General features: G+C 35.4%; 1 protein-coding gene across 11 annotated transcripts in view; it reads right to left on the bottom strand.

Moving 5' to 3' along the window:
* The window catches only part of THOC2 (THO complex subunit 2), a 99,936-nt gene that overhangs the window by 14,882 nt on the left and 67,848 nt on the right, over positions 1–17,206 (bottom strand). For 4 of the 11 annotated variants that reach the window (XM_031445165.2, XM_064482774.1, XM_031445170.2 and 1 more), the window contains exons 19-33: positions 17,042–17,138; positions 14,858–14,975; positions 14,126–14,305; positions 13,168–13,332; positions 8,904–9,179; positions 7,715–7,856; positions 7,099–7,256; positions 6,041–6,169; positions 5,547–5,678; positions 5,277–5,461; positions 4,597–4,775; positions 4,253–4,355; positions 3,146–3,576; positions 2,886–2,944; positions 1,341–1,457 (exon numbers count right to left, since the gene is read on the bottom strand). In XM_031445165.2, coding sequence (XP_031301025.1) covers positions 1,341–1,457; positions 2,886–2,944; positions 3,146–3,576; positions 4,253–4,355; positions 4,597–4,775; positions 5,277–5,461; positions 5,547–5,678; positions 6,041–6,169; positions 7,099–7,256; positions 7,715–7,856; positions 8,904–9,179; positions 13,168–13,332; positions 14,126–14,305; positions 14,858–14,975; positions 17,042–17,138 — 2,471 coding nt within the window. Of the gene's footprint in view, positions 1–1,340; positions 1,458–2,355; positions 2,945–3,145; positions 3,577–4,252; positions 4,356–4,596; positions 4,776–5,276; positions 5,462–5,546; positions 5,679–6,040; positions 6,170–7,098; positions 7,257–7,714; positions 7,857–8,903; positions 9,180–13,167; positions 13,333–14,125; positions 14,306–14,857; positions 14,976–17,041; positions 17,139–17,206 lie in introns of all 11 variants that reach the window. The other 7 variants (XM_031445171.2, XM_031445173.2, XM_031445172.2 and 4 more) reach the window with 4 other exon arrangements.

The following is a 17,206-nucleotide window of genomic DNA, read 5'->3' as shown; positions in this document are numbered from 1 at the left end:
CTATCTACCTCACAGCACTGTTATGAGTATGAAATGAGATAACATATGTTTATCTCATAAGTTTCATTTTCAAAAGGCTTTCACAAATGTAAGGAACCATAATTTTCATCATTGACCATAAAATCCAGTTAACTATAACAGCAGGTTTCAAACTGCTTCAAAATATGTTTCAGGAAATAAATGTTCACAAGATAACACTGTTAACCCATGAATTTAAAAAATAGCCCACACAAGCCACTGATGGTTAGGACTGACATACATAATCCCAAACTAGTTATGAAAACCTACTATATTGGAGTACATATTTAATTTAGCCAATAAAAATTTTACTTTAAAAGAAAGCATTCACAGTACAGCTGATTCTCTTTTGATTAATACATTGTATCCTAAAAACAATGCTACAATTTAAGACACAGGCACATTGGCTAATCTAAACTGTTAAAAAAAATAGCGTTTACTTCCCCAATACCCGAAGACATTTTCATTATAAAGCTATAGTTCTAAAAGCAGTTAGTACTGTCAAATGGCTTTGTTTCAAAATTTCATTTTGTATTGGCCCACCAGCAAGGAATCATATTTAGCAGATATAAGAGGAAGCAAAGTAGAGAATCAAAGTGAAGTAGGGTACAAATTTTATAATAATAAAGACAAAATAACATGAACATTGGACAATTCAACTATAATAATGAAATGAACTCTGTAATAAGATACACAAACTGCACATTTTTAGTAGCAGAATACTCAAAGTAGACTAGTAGGCAAGAATTCATACTGACATGTAAATACAACCATCAAGTTAAGTATTCCACTCAAGGAGAATGATTAGTTTACATTAACCATATTTATTGATATTGTGCCACAACTACCAAAAAGGCAGCTTAAGCAGAAACGATATAAAGACTTTTATGGATTGAGATGGGCTCAGTTTTTAAAACAGTTATGTGAATGCATCAGATTTATGTTTTGGTCTTTTGGGTTACCTTAAAAAGTTAGAAAATAGCCTGACAGATTTGTTTGGAGAAATTAAGTAAGCCTACTCTCCAAAACAAACCAACAACTCCTTCCCCAAACTTTAAACTTATTTCCAGATTTTGAAACATAAAAGGATAATGCATAACAGCAAGGAGAGATTATAGAAATTTTGCCACATTACACACATTTTGTAACAATTTCATTTAAAGGGACCATTGTCATCCATTGTTTCAGTTTGTGGTAAGTATCTTTAAAGGTTATTCCCCTAGCTTACTGAATTTACTAGAGTGAGGGTTATCTACTAAATAAATGAAGTAAAGAATTTTTCTTTGTTTCACTTAGGCATGATGATTTTAAAAGACTCAAACCTTTGCTGAAGACTCCTTGAGTTCGATGAGACTGTCCTGTAGAAAATGAATGGAGATGACAGGTGAGCTGGCATAGTTCTCAGAACCCAGAGGAACTTTGGGAAGTATGGCTGTAACCTGGAAATAAACCAGCTACTTCTTGTGAGGATAAATTTCATGATGTCATTATCATATGAATATCAACAATTTAAAAAAAAAAGAAAAGCAAAACTATGTGATGGAATTGTAATGTTAAAAAAAAAAACTAAATTATATATACTCAATGGAACAAATAAAAATCTTTACCTGCTTAGAATTTAAAAATAAATGTCAATGCCACATTTTTCATAACAGTGTACTTAAGCTATAGGTAATGTTAAGCTGTAGGTAATGTAAAGAGGCTTAAGAAAGCAAAACTTTTTCTCCACAAAAAGTTTAAAATAGTGGAGATCACTGTGGAAGAACAACATCGTCTTAGTATTTTCATAGTTTTTCTTTAATAGGGAGGTTTTAAATTTTACTTTACTTGTGACTACCATAAGTATACACATATTTTATCCTAGCCAGAAAACTCAGTGGCATTACACTAACAAGAGAACAAAATGTATTCTATAAAAGAGCAATCACTTTTTTTTGTAGTGTCTCTAATGGTGAATCTCATACCTCCCAGAAAAAAAGCACTTGAAAAAAGAAAAAAAACAAAATCAATTACGGTATTCCACCACAGTGCTCTTGATGAAGAATTAGTTAACTTACAGTTTTAAAAGTTCAACGTACTGCAAATTCAAAGATTCCATGAAATTAGATGACTTTAGAATTAAAATTAAATATGGAGCAAGGAATGGCTACCCTGAGTCTTCAAGAAGGCTACACCCACGATTTTGTGCTGCAGTTGAATGCCTGGGGTTTCTCTTTGCTGGGTGGTAGGATTGGATGCCACATCTGCTTTTATCGTAACGCAAGGTTCGACTTGTTGGGAACCCAATGGGTATAAACAAACCTCCAAGGGAAGATACAACAGAAGCTGCATGCTCACTTAATATACACAACTACAGGAGAACTGATCACCAAGGAGGATGGAACTCCTTTCAAGACTCCTTCTTAGAAGGCACATATCGGTATGATGCACATCAAGAAGCTTGATGAATTCAGAGGTATCTTGTTTATCCTGTATCATCCAGGAAGTCTTCAGTGCTATATATTCTTCAATATTTATGCTGAAAAATAGGCTTCATTCTGCTGAAAAGATTCATTTGCTTGTAGCTACCATTGCACTCCAAAAAAGACTGCGTAAAGCAGTGAGGCACTTCTGGGTAAAATTTCTCTTGCACTTTCAAACACTAGAAAATTAGTGCTAGGTCCTTGAAGTTTTAATATTTTTATAATAAAAATATTCAATAGGAAAAAATATCAGTCCACCAATATGTAAAAAATTCATTTTCTAATGCAATATAAAACCTCCAGTGGCTCCAGTGAATACTTGGCACAAGACTTGAAGGAAGTCAGGACACGTATTCCAAACAGGTGAGCCTAACATGGACGCTGCCTTCCTCAGGCTATACTAACCTTTACTGTTGAGGAATGTGATGGAGAAGGGTGAGTATCAATTTTGCGACGTTTTTGTTCTGTTGGGACAAAAAGAAATAATCACAATAAGGTTTATTTCCAGTTTTTTCAAACACTTTTTAAAAAATCATCAACTTCTAAGGTGATCAAGTATTAGTTCCCCCTAGTAAAGTGCCTAGATAATTTGCTAGAACAAGACAAGAACCAACTACACATTACAACAACCAAAGGTAAAGAAATATAAAGAAAGACAAACTTGCCCCTTTCAGGCTCAGCAATATCTGACCGGGGAACAGGTGACTTCAAGGACCCAGAAACTGGTGTTTTCTCTCCTCCTTTAACATTTTCCTTTGATTTCATTTCCTTTGCTATATCTCTTTCTCTGGATGGCTCCTTCTCTCTTTCCTTTTCTTGAGTCGACTTTGATTCTGCATTGGGCACAGTGGTCTTGAATTTCTCATCTTTAGCTTTTTCTTCCTTCTTGAATTTTTCTTTCTCTTTGTCAGATTTAGGTGTTCTTTCCTTCGTCTCTCTTGCTTTTTCATCTTTATTTGGCCGTTCTTCCTTCGGTTTTTCTTTACCATCTTTACCAAGTACTCTGGCCTCTGGAGTAGTAGCTGGAGTCTTTTCTTTTTTCTCTTTTTCTTTCTCTTTCCCTTTTTCTTTGTCATTCTCTTTAACAGCTTTGCTGCTAAAGAATAAAAACATGAGATTTTAAGACAAATGGTCAAAAAATATATTCAATGTTATAAATCATACAGGGTTTCTTACTGAATTCAAAAATTCTAGAACTAAGAGTAGCCCTTTGAAAACTACTTTAAGACAAGTAAAAAGGAAGTACTTCTTTATCCAGTAAATAATAACCAAATTCATGAACAGCAGATTAAAAAGAATGATTAAAGGGATGTTAGGCCCGTTTACTGTACGTGGCCATAACCATACAGGATTACAAAGTAACAACCAAAATCATCTCATAAGCCAATCAGGGGTGCTATGACTATCAGGAACTGGATTACTTAGCTGAATAGACCACTGGTCTAAATCAGTGTAGGCTACTCTTAAGTTAATTATCCTTACCCAGACTGTCCACAGCAAACATTCAATCCTAAAAAAAAATTTTTAGCTTCACCCTCTACCTTCCCCTGCATATTCCGGCAAGGGAAACAAAAAGTCAGTCCCAGCATTATACAAAGCATGTAAAACATGAGGATGGTAAGCGCATCAAAATAGCAGTACATACAAAATTCCTAAGTCCAACATAAATGACTTTCATAGTGCTCAACTATCACCCTGTTTCATTCATGTCAAATGAGGCTGCTTAATTGTGTAAGAATCCAGGATTCTGATATATAGCACGGTGCTCCTACCTGTTAGAGCCACTATTTCCATTGCTTGAATTCCCTTTCGGTGTGGCGCTAGAAGCTTTATTAACAGCTTTCACACCACACTGAGATCTCTCCCTTGATTTATCTGAAATAAAGGTAAGGTTTTATTTGACAAGCCCCTAGATGAAAATAAACAATAATTTCACAGCAAAATGATTAGAGATTAGTTAGAAACAAAGGGCTGATTACTTCTTGACAGTTACATACTCTTACTTATGGAATAAAAAAGTAATACTAAGCCAGCATTTTACTTGTCATGTGATACAAAACATTTCAGTTTGTTGAAACAAAATTTATTATTTATAAATTTCTACAAATAAGCATACCAGTCTCCTCAGTACTGCTTTCATCCGATTTAGATGCACTTCCTATCGATGATGATGAAGGCCCACCGCCAGGCCCATTTTGTACACTGGCAACTGCATTCCTCGGAGGAGGGTCTTTGTGATGAAACTCATTTTCAGGAATCATGTATGACTTCCTACTTTTCAACTGCCCAGAGTAGCTGAAAGTCGCACAAAGTGTTTAAATATACAAATACAAATCAAAAAGCACAAACATGGGGTTTAAAAGAATAAAATTAGCAAGTTATTCACACTGCTACATGGTTCCAGAGAATAAAAAATATTAATTTTCAGTAACTTCCTGAAGGTCTTTATAGAGAACTATAGATGCTTTCTTAAAAATAAAAACTTCAATGTTAACTAACCCTTCAACTAAGATGCCTTTTTTTCACTGTTGAAGATCTGATAACTCAACTGATGATAAAATTATATTTTCTCCAAACCAAGACATATGACTTTTGAAACTATCATCCAGTATAGACCGGAAGCTGATAATCAGAAGTGACAACTCTCACCAGCCTGTGGGAACATGATCGCATAATCTCCCATAATCTCCTGAAGTAAGGCAGAAGATAAACTTCAACACTGTAAAACATTTTAAAGTCTTCAGAATCCTTCGGTAATCTAATCTCATAAATCACATTAAAGTATAATTGTGTTACCCCATAGCCAATGCATATAGATCTGGCCTCTTCTCTTTCTCCTCTTGGCAGATTTTATGCACTCTTCTTTCCAAAGCCTGACCCAGATTCAAAACTTTTGGGTACCAAGGAAGTATTTTTGTTAATACAATCAAGATATTCCTGATGTGAGTATATTCGCCTGTTTCAAGGCAATGTACCGATGCCTACAACAAACATTTTAAGATTTGTTATGAAAGTGTAAGTATGAAAAGAAAAAAACACCTTTGAGAAATATAACTTTTTTCTTACCTTGGTTAGTTTGTAATGCCATTTATGTACAACATGTCGAAAATTTTCATAGTCTAACTGATCAGCTTTATTTCCACCATCAAATCCAGTTGCCCGTAATATAGTAAGGAATCCTGGATAATTTCCACATTCCTAAGGGAGGGGAGGGAAGGCTGTCACTTTTAAAGAAAAATTCCATCCTCCAAAACACCAGAAGCTGAAACTTAAGTAGACTAGATTAATGATGCCATCTGAAAACATGTTATGTATCTGAATGATAGGTAGTTTTCTCAGAAAGATTCAGCTTATTCAAGGATATTAATTTGGAATGTTAGTTTGAGATAGATAAAAAATACAGCACTTTTTAAAAATGAATAAATTGTGCTTAAATTTTAAACATTATTTTACAACTGAATCTTAAACTCAGCTTCTCTTTTAAAACTGAACCACCCAGAGCTTACTGGAAGTGGTCATTATATACATGGGCAAAATATAAAAGTATTTACTAGTCATACCTTTTCATATGTGGCTCTATCACTGTGCCACCTGGTCACAGTCTCTAACATGCAGCAAAGGAATCTCCCGTATCGACTAGCTTCATTTTCAGTACAGCTTGCGACTGTGTAAATTATATCAGAGAAAACCTACAGAAAAAAATGTTTGAAAAATAAAAATAAATCAAGGTCAAAATTAATTCAACATTAAAAGATCATGTTATAGCAAATCATAATCAACTAAACAAGTAACTTTAGTCAAAATGCATCTTCCCCTTTTATATTCACAATTCCAGAGACCTTCAAAGATTTTGGCTTTTGTGAGGAAACAGCACATTCATAAAGCAACAATAACAACAGTAAACACTTTTATAAAGAAAGCTGCTTTATAATGACAGAAGAAAAAACTAACATTATTATTATTACATCATAACTTCTTTAACAAAGATTCAGCCATAGGTATTACTGGGGTTAAGGGGAAAGTAAGCAGAGGCGAGGCTGATAGAAACCAGAAATAGGCAGCTGACAGGCTGTAACACATATTATATTTTTAAACAACAAAATGCGGTAAATTCATTACTAAGAAAAAGGCCAGATGCAAAAACCTGTGAATGACCACACTAAAAAGCATCCCTGCTTTTATATATGTGTGAAAGTGTAAGCTTTTTGTTGTTTTTTGAGGGGGGGTGAAGGTTAAGAATGGAGAGGAGAGTTCTATCTATTACACAAACATATAAACCCAAACATTGAGTTAACGGATTAACTAGGGGTGTTTATTATGTATCAGGCACTATTCAAAGTGCTTTTGTGTGTAGTGACTCATTTAATCCTCAAAACAATCTTATGAAGCAGATACTATCATCCCATTTTACAGATAGAAAACTGAGGCACAGAGAGGTTAAAAAAAAAACTTGCCAAAGATCATATAGCTAGAAAGTAGCAGAGCTAGGATTCAAGTTCAGGCACTTGGCTCTTGAGTTCATGCTTTTAACCACACACACAATAATACCTCTACAGATTATAATGTTTAGCTATCTTTGTGTGAGACTTTTTTAAAGGTTGCAATAAAAAGAACTTACTCGATCATAGCAAAGAAGTGTGGAAAAATTTGGAGTTTTCTGTTGATGTACCAATTCAACAAAACGAGCACAGTAAACAGCATCAATTGCTGAAAAAATACATCGAGGAAATATACACAGCTGTAGAAATTTTGTGATGGTCTCATTTTTGGTAGATTCTAAAAATAAGGGAAGAATATATTAAGTGGTAAACTTCTTCCTCAAGTGCCTCAAGGCCACTAAACATGACAACATAAACTTTAGTGTAGAGAATGCTATAAAACCACAAACTATTTATAGTTTGTAACCAAAAGGTCATGCCTGGGATAAGACTTTCATTTTCACTCTGTGGACATTTTTCTACCTATAATTTCTCCAGAAATATGATTTTATACAGAAAAGTTGAATGATAAGCTGCCAATATTGTAGTTATAAGTTCATTAATTTCACCAGCAAATTAAATCGGTTCCTTCAGTGAACATGTGAAGCCAACTCTGCATTGATGAATAACCAAAGAATGGGATAGTGAACACTGAGTTGAAATACAAACATAATACACTTCAACACCTGCCAAAGTTATAAAGGTTTGCTTTTGTAACTGAGCAGCAGCAGGAATGTAACAATTCCAACAACTTACTTGCTAAAAGCCAGTTGTCCTTTTCCAGTTTCAGTCTCTGTAGAACTCGCTGTACATGCTCCATCTGTTTCTTTTCTTCTTCAAGAAGCTTATCCTGAAGGGCAGTACACCGCTCCTTCTCTTTTTTCTTTTTATTTGGAGGCTACAAAGTATAAGTTAGATACTTTTCTAACTAGAGGCACATTACCTCCCCTTCGTTTCATTAAAAAATTCAAAGAGACATATGCTGACATTCTGAACAAATTACTTCAACAAGGGTGGTTAGGAGTCCACTTGAATGTGCTTTTACCTCTATTCAACAAATCTAAGACAAAGTTGGCCTTCATACACTATCAAAACCGGCTGCCTTCTCAACACTGGTATTTTTAGTCTGAGGCATGGAGTCATCTTTGATCCTTATTTCACCTTCCCAACAGTCCAAATGCAACTCTTTTGCAGTCCTGCTACCTCTACCAGTCTCTGCTCTCCGTACTTCACAATGAATTACCCAAAAAGCCACCCAGCTGGTGTCCAACCTAATACCAGTCCCTTCCCCTATCAAACACATACTTCATACCACTGTTATGAGTAATCTTTCTTAAGTACCAATTTTTACCATTATCATTTCCCCACTCAGGAATCTAAAATAGCTCTCAGTTTTATCAAGTCTTCTTTTCTATCACTACTCTACATCATCTGGCCCCATTCTTAACCACTCAAATTTATCACTAAGCAGATTCACTACAGTAAAAGTGAGGTTTTTTAACCTTAGACTACCTCACACCTTTGCTGAAGCTCTAGAGTGGGCAATTTGCCTCCATATTTCCAAACCTAACTTATTCTGAAGGCCTACCCAGTCTAAGATTTGCCTCTTCAGTAAAGCTTTCTCCCAAAGAATTCTTTTGGGAACTCCTATTGCTCCTGCAATTGGAGTCACATAGATCATTTCAAGTTGCTAACACAGCGTTCAGCAGAAAAGCAAACTCAAATACCTGGGACAGACAGGGTCAAATACCTTTTGATTGATCATAACTTCCATGTACTCACCAAGCCTGCTATCCCCACCCACTGAGAGAGGTCAACTCCAAACCCACTTAGGAAAATATTAGATAGCAACAAGACAGGAACCTAAGATAATACAATTCCAAAGTATGGATAATGCTGAATACCATGAAGTTGTTGTACTTGACCTAGTAGAATAAAAACCTACCATTTCCTGATTGTCATCAATTGCTTTCATCTGGACTTTAAGTTTATTGACTTCCCGTTCATAGCTGGTATGCGGAACTGCAAGGTCATACATTGTCAATGACCAGAACGTGGCATAGAATTGAGGGCTGATGTCATCCCAGACCTTGGAAACATGTAAGGAAACCACCGCTTCATGGACAGGAGCCATCACCATTTCACATGATGTAATGTACTTATGAACTTTATGTTGCTGTTTACTTCCCTTCTCTGATTTTTTAAGTTCATCATACTTTGACTGGAGATAAAAAGTAAAAAAAAAAAACACACACACACACACAACATAATTTATAGCACTTATTTTCATAGTACATACAGAAACCTAGGATCCTTTTCCAAGAATCAGAGGATGACAAATCAAACCTGTTGTAGGAATTCTAACTTCCTACCAACAACATTTATTTTAAGATAAATCATCCCTGGAAGCTGTTTCAATATTTAGTCCTGTGTGTTCACTAGGAACTTTTCAGAAGATTCTTATTGCATCTGACCTGTTGAGTAAGTGAATAAGGTGTGTGCGTGCCCCCTCTCCATTCCCCCCACCCTACTCTCTCTCACTGCTGCATCAAGAATTGAACATGTAGAGTTTCCACTCCTGCTTTTGAGATATTCAAGGGAATCAAGTAGAGGGTCTTAACACTAGTAAAGGGCAGAGTGGAACTAGTAACAGCCAACCAAGACAGAATGTTTTATCACTACATGTAGCTCCTACCAGCTATTACGATTTGTGAATTAAGAAGCTGGATCAACATAAAGAAAGGTTATGAGACCATTACCGTAAGACTGCTAAGTAGGGTGACCAACTGTCTAGGTTTGCCAGTGACCGAGGGGTTTCCCAGGATGCAAGACTGCAGTGCTAAAATTGGGCATGTCCAGGGCAAATCAGGACCAATTGGTCACCCGACTGCTAAGCTAAATAAGATTTTCTATGAATTGCTATGGTATACTGGAGTTTAAAGCATGTGGGAACTGACTTACTACAGCCTTTTTGGCCTGATTGGTTCATCCTAATTTGGGGGAATGTTTAAGGAATGCCATACCCTTAATGGGAGAAAGCACAATGGGAGGAAAGTACATATTATTTCATACAATGTATGTGAAATGTAAAAAAGAAAATAATACAAAATGGAGATGCTACAATTGTCTCATGTCTTTCAGTTTCTTTAAGATGAAAGCACTCATCCAGAAAATTATGTGGGTTAGGCATCATCCCTGAACATGAACCTAAGAGGAGATCTAAAATTAGCTGCTTCTTTATGTTAGGAAAGCAATTAAATCATTCACAGTTTGTGCTAAACATGGAACCCAGAACTAGAAAGTCAGAAGTCAAAGGTTCCACTTCCAGTTCTAAATCATGATAGGCAAGAGTCTTGGCTCCTTATAGTCAAGCTGCCATCCCTCCTGAGTGACACTATACCACAGGCTCACTGGACTGAAGGCACACCAACTACTCTTTGTCCCACAGAGTATCTCAAGCAGGCTCTGAGAACCATAAAAATTATTTTAGAAGTGGAAAAATTTATCTCTTGTTATCACCATTTTTGAGAGCATGCTGATTACTACTGAGATCACACCAGTGACCAAGTTACAAAAAAATATTACTTATGAGAGAGGTTCCAGTTCAACTACACCAAAGACCTAAGAGAATAGCAGCTGGAATAAGAAAGACTTAAAATTTTGAGGATGGGTCCTATTGACAACAATAAATAGGAATCTATGTGAGTGGAATGACAATGCTAAGGTTCTAATGAAACAGAATAAAACAATGCTGAAACTACCTGTTCAAGATAGTTAAGCTACCTGATTTGAGCAATATCTAGACTATGAATGGGGGGAAAGCCTTTCTTTCAGACCAGTGTTGCAAGGTGGGTCTCAACAACTAAAACTGAAAATTAGATTATAGGTATGAAAATGTCTTATGATAGCCCCAATCTCCCCAATCCTTTGGTTCTCAATCTGTGACTTCTACTGCTAGGCACACCCATAATTCCTATCTGGTTGGGGAAAAAAAAAAAAGGCTTGATCAGAAAAGATGGCTACATTTCATATTTGCCTAGGATAAATATTTCCTTGTCTAAAGTGAGTTTAACCCCTCTTCAAGCTCACATCTTCAGTCAAATGGAGAACCATAACAGGTCTACATCTCAAGACACCTGGGGAACTAGATCTACAGAATTGATATCCACTGTTAGTGCTGTACTTCTCATTACTGTTCAAAAAGCTCCTGTTGGCCTAATAACCTGAGCAGTGTTTGGTTGGATTAATTGCTCCCATGAGAGCCTGCTGGTAGTCAATTTATAGAAGGGACTGAGCAGCCCTCCAATACTCATACTCTCTCATTGAAGGTTCTTTGAGAGGCTTTCACCCAAGAAGCAAAAGTAAGGATCCCTGGGGAAGCCTGGATGCCCAATCCTGTGTAACCAAGGCTGCCAAGGAACTCCCTTTCCAGACAGTGGCCTATTGCTGACTTGGTTGTATAGCCACCTCTGTATAGTTTTCTGTTTTCCTCCCAACCCTAAGAGTGAAATGATATTTCTTTATTTAGATATTTTTACCTCTTAAATGATAAAGACAATATTTTATATAGGCTACAGAAAAGGGAGCTGTTGGTATGAATGGCCTGCTCCATTTCTGACCTGGAAAAGTTCAGCCAACCTCAGGCAACCAGGTGTTCCTGTTTGCTAGGGTTCAACATCGCTGATTAGTGTGTTCACTTCTCAGTATAGCACAGGGCAGGTCAGAATTTCTGAGATGAAGCAATTCTCCCACCTCAGTCCTTCAAGAAATCAGGTCCCCTGTTGTATAGCTGAGACTGATCTACTGTGGGGTGGGGCGACAACACAAGACATAACTACACAAAGAGAGCAAAACAATTTTCTGGATTGAGAGATTCTAAAGGGGGTAAAAGAGGCCCAATCCTACTCTCTTAGTCCCTTTTTCGCTCTAGAGAGTATAGCACAGTATTGCCGCATAATGCTAATAAAGTGATAACTGAATCAATTAACAGTTAGTTGTTAGAGGTAAGTGTGAGACTGCAGCAGCTGATATGTAAACACTAACAGCTGATGGTTGATTAAATGATCAATTAGACCCCAAATTTCTCAGCGCCTTTTTCCACACCTCTACCACACAGCCCTATATCTCTACTGGGAACAAAGAAGGGATCCTAGTTTAGGAGAAAGGACCAAGATCTTCCCCCAAAATCTTAGTGAAAGCCTTGCATAGTACAGACTTTAAAACAACAATAAATAAACAGAAGGGCTAGAATCGAAGCCTACACAAAAATGAAGAATATGCTGGGGTTCCAGTCAGAGTGGGGAAGTACCATCATTTCCAATCAGAGCTCTGACCATGGCCCTGGGTGAAAAGTTAAAGTAAATTCCTATTAGAGGTCACAGTTTTGCAGGGAAGAGTCCAGGTGGCAGATAGAGGAGGCAGAGTGACTCCTCTTCCCCCACATCCTTACTTGAACTTCAGTACAGTCACTAACGAGATAACCTGCTCAGGAAGGCTCTAGTTTGCTTTTTGTTGTTGTTGTTTGTTTTTAGTTGTTTCAATTCGGTGGAGAGAAATAAAACAAGAAACATGAATATTCCTTTCCTAGAAGTTATATAGCAGAGAGTGCAAGAGCGTTTGGGGGTGGTTAAGTCTTTCTGTCAGTCTATTTTTTTTTTCTTTCAAGGCAGTACGCATAAGAGCAAGTCAAGTATCTGACAGGGATACTGTCACTGAGGAAACAGGATTCTCTGTATTCAACAGGAGTGTTTCTCACAATGACATATGTTCGCCTGCATCAGAATCACCTAGTGCTTGATTAAAAAAAACAAACACACTAACAAAAACAAAACAAAAATCCCCAGGTACCATTCAAGTTACTAAGTTAGAATCTGTGGACGTGGGGCTGAGTTTTTAAGATGCTTCCCTGGTGATTCTTTAGTAATTCCCTGGTGACCTAAACTAATGCTTGTGAACTACAGTTCTAGAGAACTCATAAGATATCAACTTGGACAACTGGTAGTGTAGTAACAGTAAAATTACAGAATTAGTAAGACTTACTTTTTCAAAGGGGTATTTTCATTGTCCACTGCTCAGAGCTGAGTATTAACAAGAGTAACTCTCTAAAAGACATTATCTATATCGATGTCAAACTAAAACATATTTACAAATAAAACAGCTAAGAAATAATGTGGAATCATTCATGAATGGTCAAAGATACTTATACTTACCGAAATATGGTGTGCATACATTGGCCTAGACAAGAAAAATGCTGCATCATGGGGTGTATGAAATTCATTACAGAGCACATCAATTGAAGGCACTCGCTTTATATAATCTTCTGTGCTTAGATTAGATGCTAAAAACCCACCAAACTGTACCAGGGTATCATGACACTAAATTGAAAAAATAAGACAAAAAAATACAAATGTACTACCACTTTACAAAAGCAATAAAACATTTTCCAAAATGATTGAAACATGTCATTTTAACAATATTTTGATTAACAATTAAGAATTCAAATTTTACTACTTGAAGGAACTTTGGAGACAATCTACAAATTTAATCATATAGTCATATTACAAAAAAGACACCAAGGTCCTGAAAAGTTGACTAATCTAAGATCTTAATAGTCAACCAAGGTCTCAAGTTCCAAGCTATTATTCATGACTTTTAGTAGCAAAATATAGTTACCTAACTCACATACAAAAATTCTATGTATTTACAAGTCAATTCTCTTACCTTAAAAAATAAACTTTATTTATAAAATATATGTGATGTTTTTTATTTCCTTGTAATATAATTGGTGAAAGTTAAACACATTTTGTACGTTAATCCTAGGTTTTGATGCTTAATATTTTAAAATATATTTTATAAATAAAGATCACATCTACTTTGTTGTGACTGAAATTCCAGATTTCCAGAGACCAGAAAAGATATGAGCAAACAACATGAAGTTATCTACCTAACTGAAAACCTTATACATATCATTACATCTCCTAGAGCCATCTCTTATATATCATAACTGGCAAAGAAACAACCTCTATTTCCAGAATGTCTATTTTATATTAGGGCTGTTTCATATTCACATGATGTGCAAAAATGACACATTCAAATTACATCACATTCTATACTTTCCATTATTAGGATTAAAAATTTCACAGAAACACAAAGGCCACTTTAACTTGCCTGATCATAGAGCTTTCCCACAAGTTTCAAATGTTTCTCTCCACCTTCCTGAAAGATTACCCCATTCCTCTGTTGAGCCATAAGCAAACAGAGAGGAAGAGCAAGGTCATGGTCTAATAGTGCATCCTTTAATCTCTGGGAGGACTTTTTAGTGTTTCTGATCTGGCCAAAATAACCACCCTGCAAAAGACAAGACATAAATTTACCAGCCTACCACATGCCATCTGATTTGAAAAACAACACAGAAAAAGTTTAGTTACAATCCTGAAGATACACTCTACATTCCTTCCTTCTCTTCACAAACTTATTGTACTGACACTATTACTGCCACTGGCTTAAAGATAAAGGTCAATTGTCTTTAAACTTCTACATATTTTCCATTTCCTAACTTGCAGTCCCTTATAAAGGATTATTCTTTAGTCAGTGTGGAGCAGATTCAACAACAGATGTGCTCAGATTCATGCCAGTTAGAATATCAAGGACCACAGAAGATTTGCTACTTATTTCCCTTACAGATGTATTACTTACTGTCTTTTATACTTTGTTTCAGCTTTTTTAAAAGGTTTAAATAATATATTACAATTTTAAAAAGTGAGGTAGGGGCGATTTTAAGGAGGGTATGTATGGCTTTGACTTTAGCTTTATGTACTTAGGTGCTGTTTAAATTCTTTACTATGAGCATGCATACATTTTGAATTTTAAAAGTTAATAAACAAAAATAGCAACTCTCACCTCAGCTTTTAGTTGCTCTCCACCAGTCATGGCCTCCAGTTGCTCCATTGTCATTTCCTCTGTAATTTCTATTCCTGCCATTTTTTGTACCACTTCTTTCAATATAAGAAGGTCAAAACTATTTAGGAAAAATAAGAAACAGCCTATAGTTGAAACTTCAAACATAAAAGTAAAAATAAACTATAATTAATATACTGAGAATTCCTAAATCATTTCTATATAAATACGGGAGAGAAGGGGCTGAAGTGGTTTCTAAGGAAAAACTGCATTCTTAGAACTATACTGAGAAATATTTGGCGATGTAATATGTTTATTTTACCTTTCACTTGGAAATAATTTCAAATTTACAGATAAGATACAAAGGTAAAAGCAGTACAAAGCACACTCATACCCTTTACCACTACTTCAAATAGTATTAACATTTTTACTCCTGTTCACTTAATCATTTGTTTTCTCTCTCTCCCTATCTTCACACACATACAATTTTTTAAACTATTTGAGAGTAACTTATTTAGTAACATCATTTTAGAGGTACCTAAAATTCCTAATTACCCCTAAAATTCCTAAGAATGTATTTCCTAAGAATACAGCTATTCTCTTATCTTACATAACCACAGCTTAGTTATCAACTTTAGTAAACCAAACACTGATGCAATACTTTAATCTACAGGTCATATTTCATTTTTATCAGCCAACCAACCCTATAATGTCCTTCACAGCATTTTTTTAGTCCTCCAGTGCAGGATGGTCAATATATATTTTTGATGGTATAGAGTCACCTCTCTAAACAATCACACACACACACACACACACACACGTGGAAGGAATGGAGGGAGGAAGAGAAGAAAGAAAAAAAAGAAAGGGAATCCAAGTTCCAAGTTGTGGTACTTGAGTCTAAGATGACAGTTTACTGGCCAGCCTTAAGCATATTTATTCCTGTGCTAACAGTTATGCATTTGAATTCTCAAAGTTTAGGACTGTCTATGGAAATAATACCTTATAACTTTCAAGATCTTCCTTTATTAGTTAAGTAATGAAGATAAAGTGAAAACACTCTTTCCTACAAAACAAATACAGATGTTTTTCCGAACATAAAGCTAGGAATACCCAAGACACAAGTTAATGGACAAAGGAACAGCTTTCTAAGATTCTTATTAAGTGCTTACTCTCAGCTTGCCTTGTTTCCCTAAACAGTTTTTGAAAATAAGAGGGCTTTCAGGCAAATTAGTTTGCAGCAGGTATCAGTGAAGTATTTTATTTTTTCTTTAAACTATCTTTTAATTAGATGATCACAAAAGCTATATAACACAATACAGAAAACTGAGCTAGAGACTTAAAAATAAATGTGATGTTCCCCTGGCCTATATAGACACAGAAGAGTAAAATGTATAGGAATGGTCAATAGATGAGTATAACACAAGTGATAGATGCTGATAAAAGCCTAAACCTAACTATTATTTTTTTTTTAAAGTTTTCCCTAAACCAAAATAATCTGTCAAGAATTACTTAGGTAATACTTGTTTGTGGCACCCGATAGCTTTACAGATTTCTGTTCGCTTCTATCAGAAAGCTTTGGAAAACAATTTCCAGTTCTTTGATTCTAGTTAGTCTATGCTGATGGGGTTTAATATACATTCTAATTCAAACTCTAAGCCTCTGATATTGGTCCAGAACAAAATTTAAAAACTCAGTATGAAAAGAGGACACTGTCCAAAAGGTGAATTAGCTTTACATAGCTCTAAAGTTTAAATTCAAAAAATAACCACGCTTTAAAGATACTATATACACCCTCAAAATAAACACATTCCTACCAAATGCTCCATGTAAAGGCCAATTACTGTCCAGTAGCATAATCAATAGTGCAATATGTTTTACCATAAGAGGAGACACAATATACCATATTAACCATTTTTTCAAAAGCCTAACAGGTAGTCAAAATGAGTTAGTCTTTTTAATGAGTTACATATATACCTCAATATTACATTTCTTTCTGCAAAAATGTATTATATATTAAGTTATAATTTCTTTTAATTAAAGAATTCCATATAAATAAGTGAAAAAATATTGTACTTAAGCCTACAACCAACAAGTAGTTTTTTAAGATAACAGCAATCTCAATATCCCAATACCACCAGAAGTACTCTAATTATTGAATTTCATTTATATATCATTTGCTATGAATACCTTTTGCCTGCCTTTAGCTGATTAGCCACATATTGAAGAAGACCAGCAAGATCAATTGGGTATTTACGAAAAACTGCACCACAGAAACTAGCCAGACCTATATGAAATAAAAAAAAATAGGGCTTTTAAAAAATAGTTCATAAAACAAAAGGCACAACATTAAGT

This window comes from Camelus dromedarius, chromosome X, assembly GCF_036321535.1.
Source record: "Camelus dromedarius isolate mCamDro1 chromosome X, mCamDro1.pat, whole genome shotgun sequence".
In the NCBI taxonomy this organism is placed as follows: Eukaryota; Metazoa; Chordata; class Mammalia; order Artiodactyla; family Camelidae; genus Camelus; species Camelus dromedarius.
This window is presented reverse-complemented; position numbering and strand designations above follow the sequence as displayed.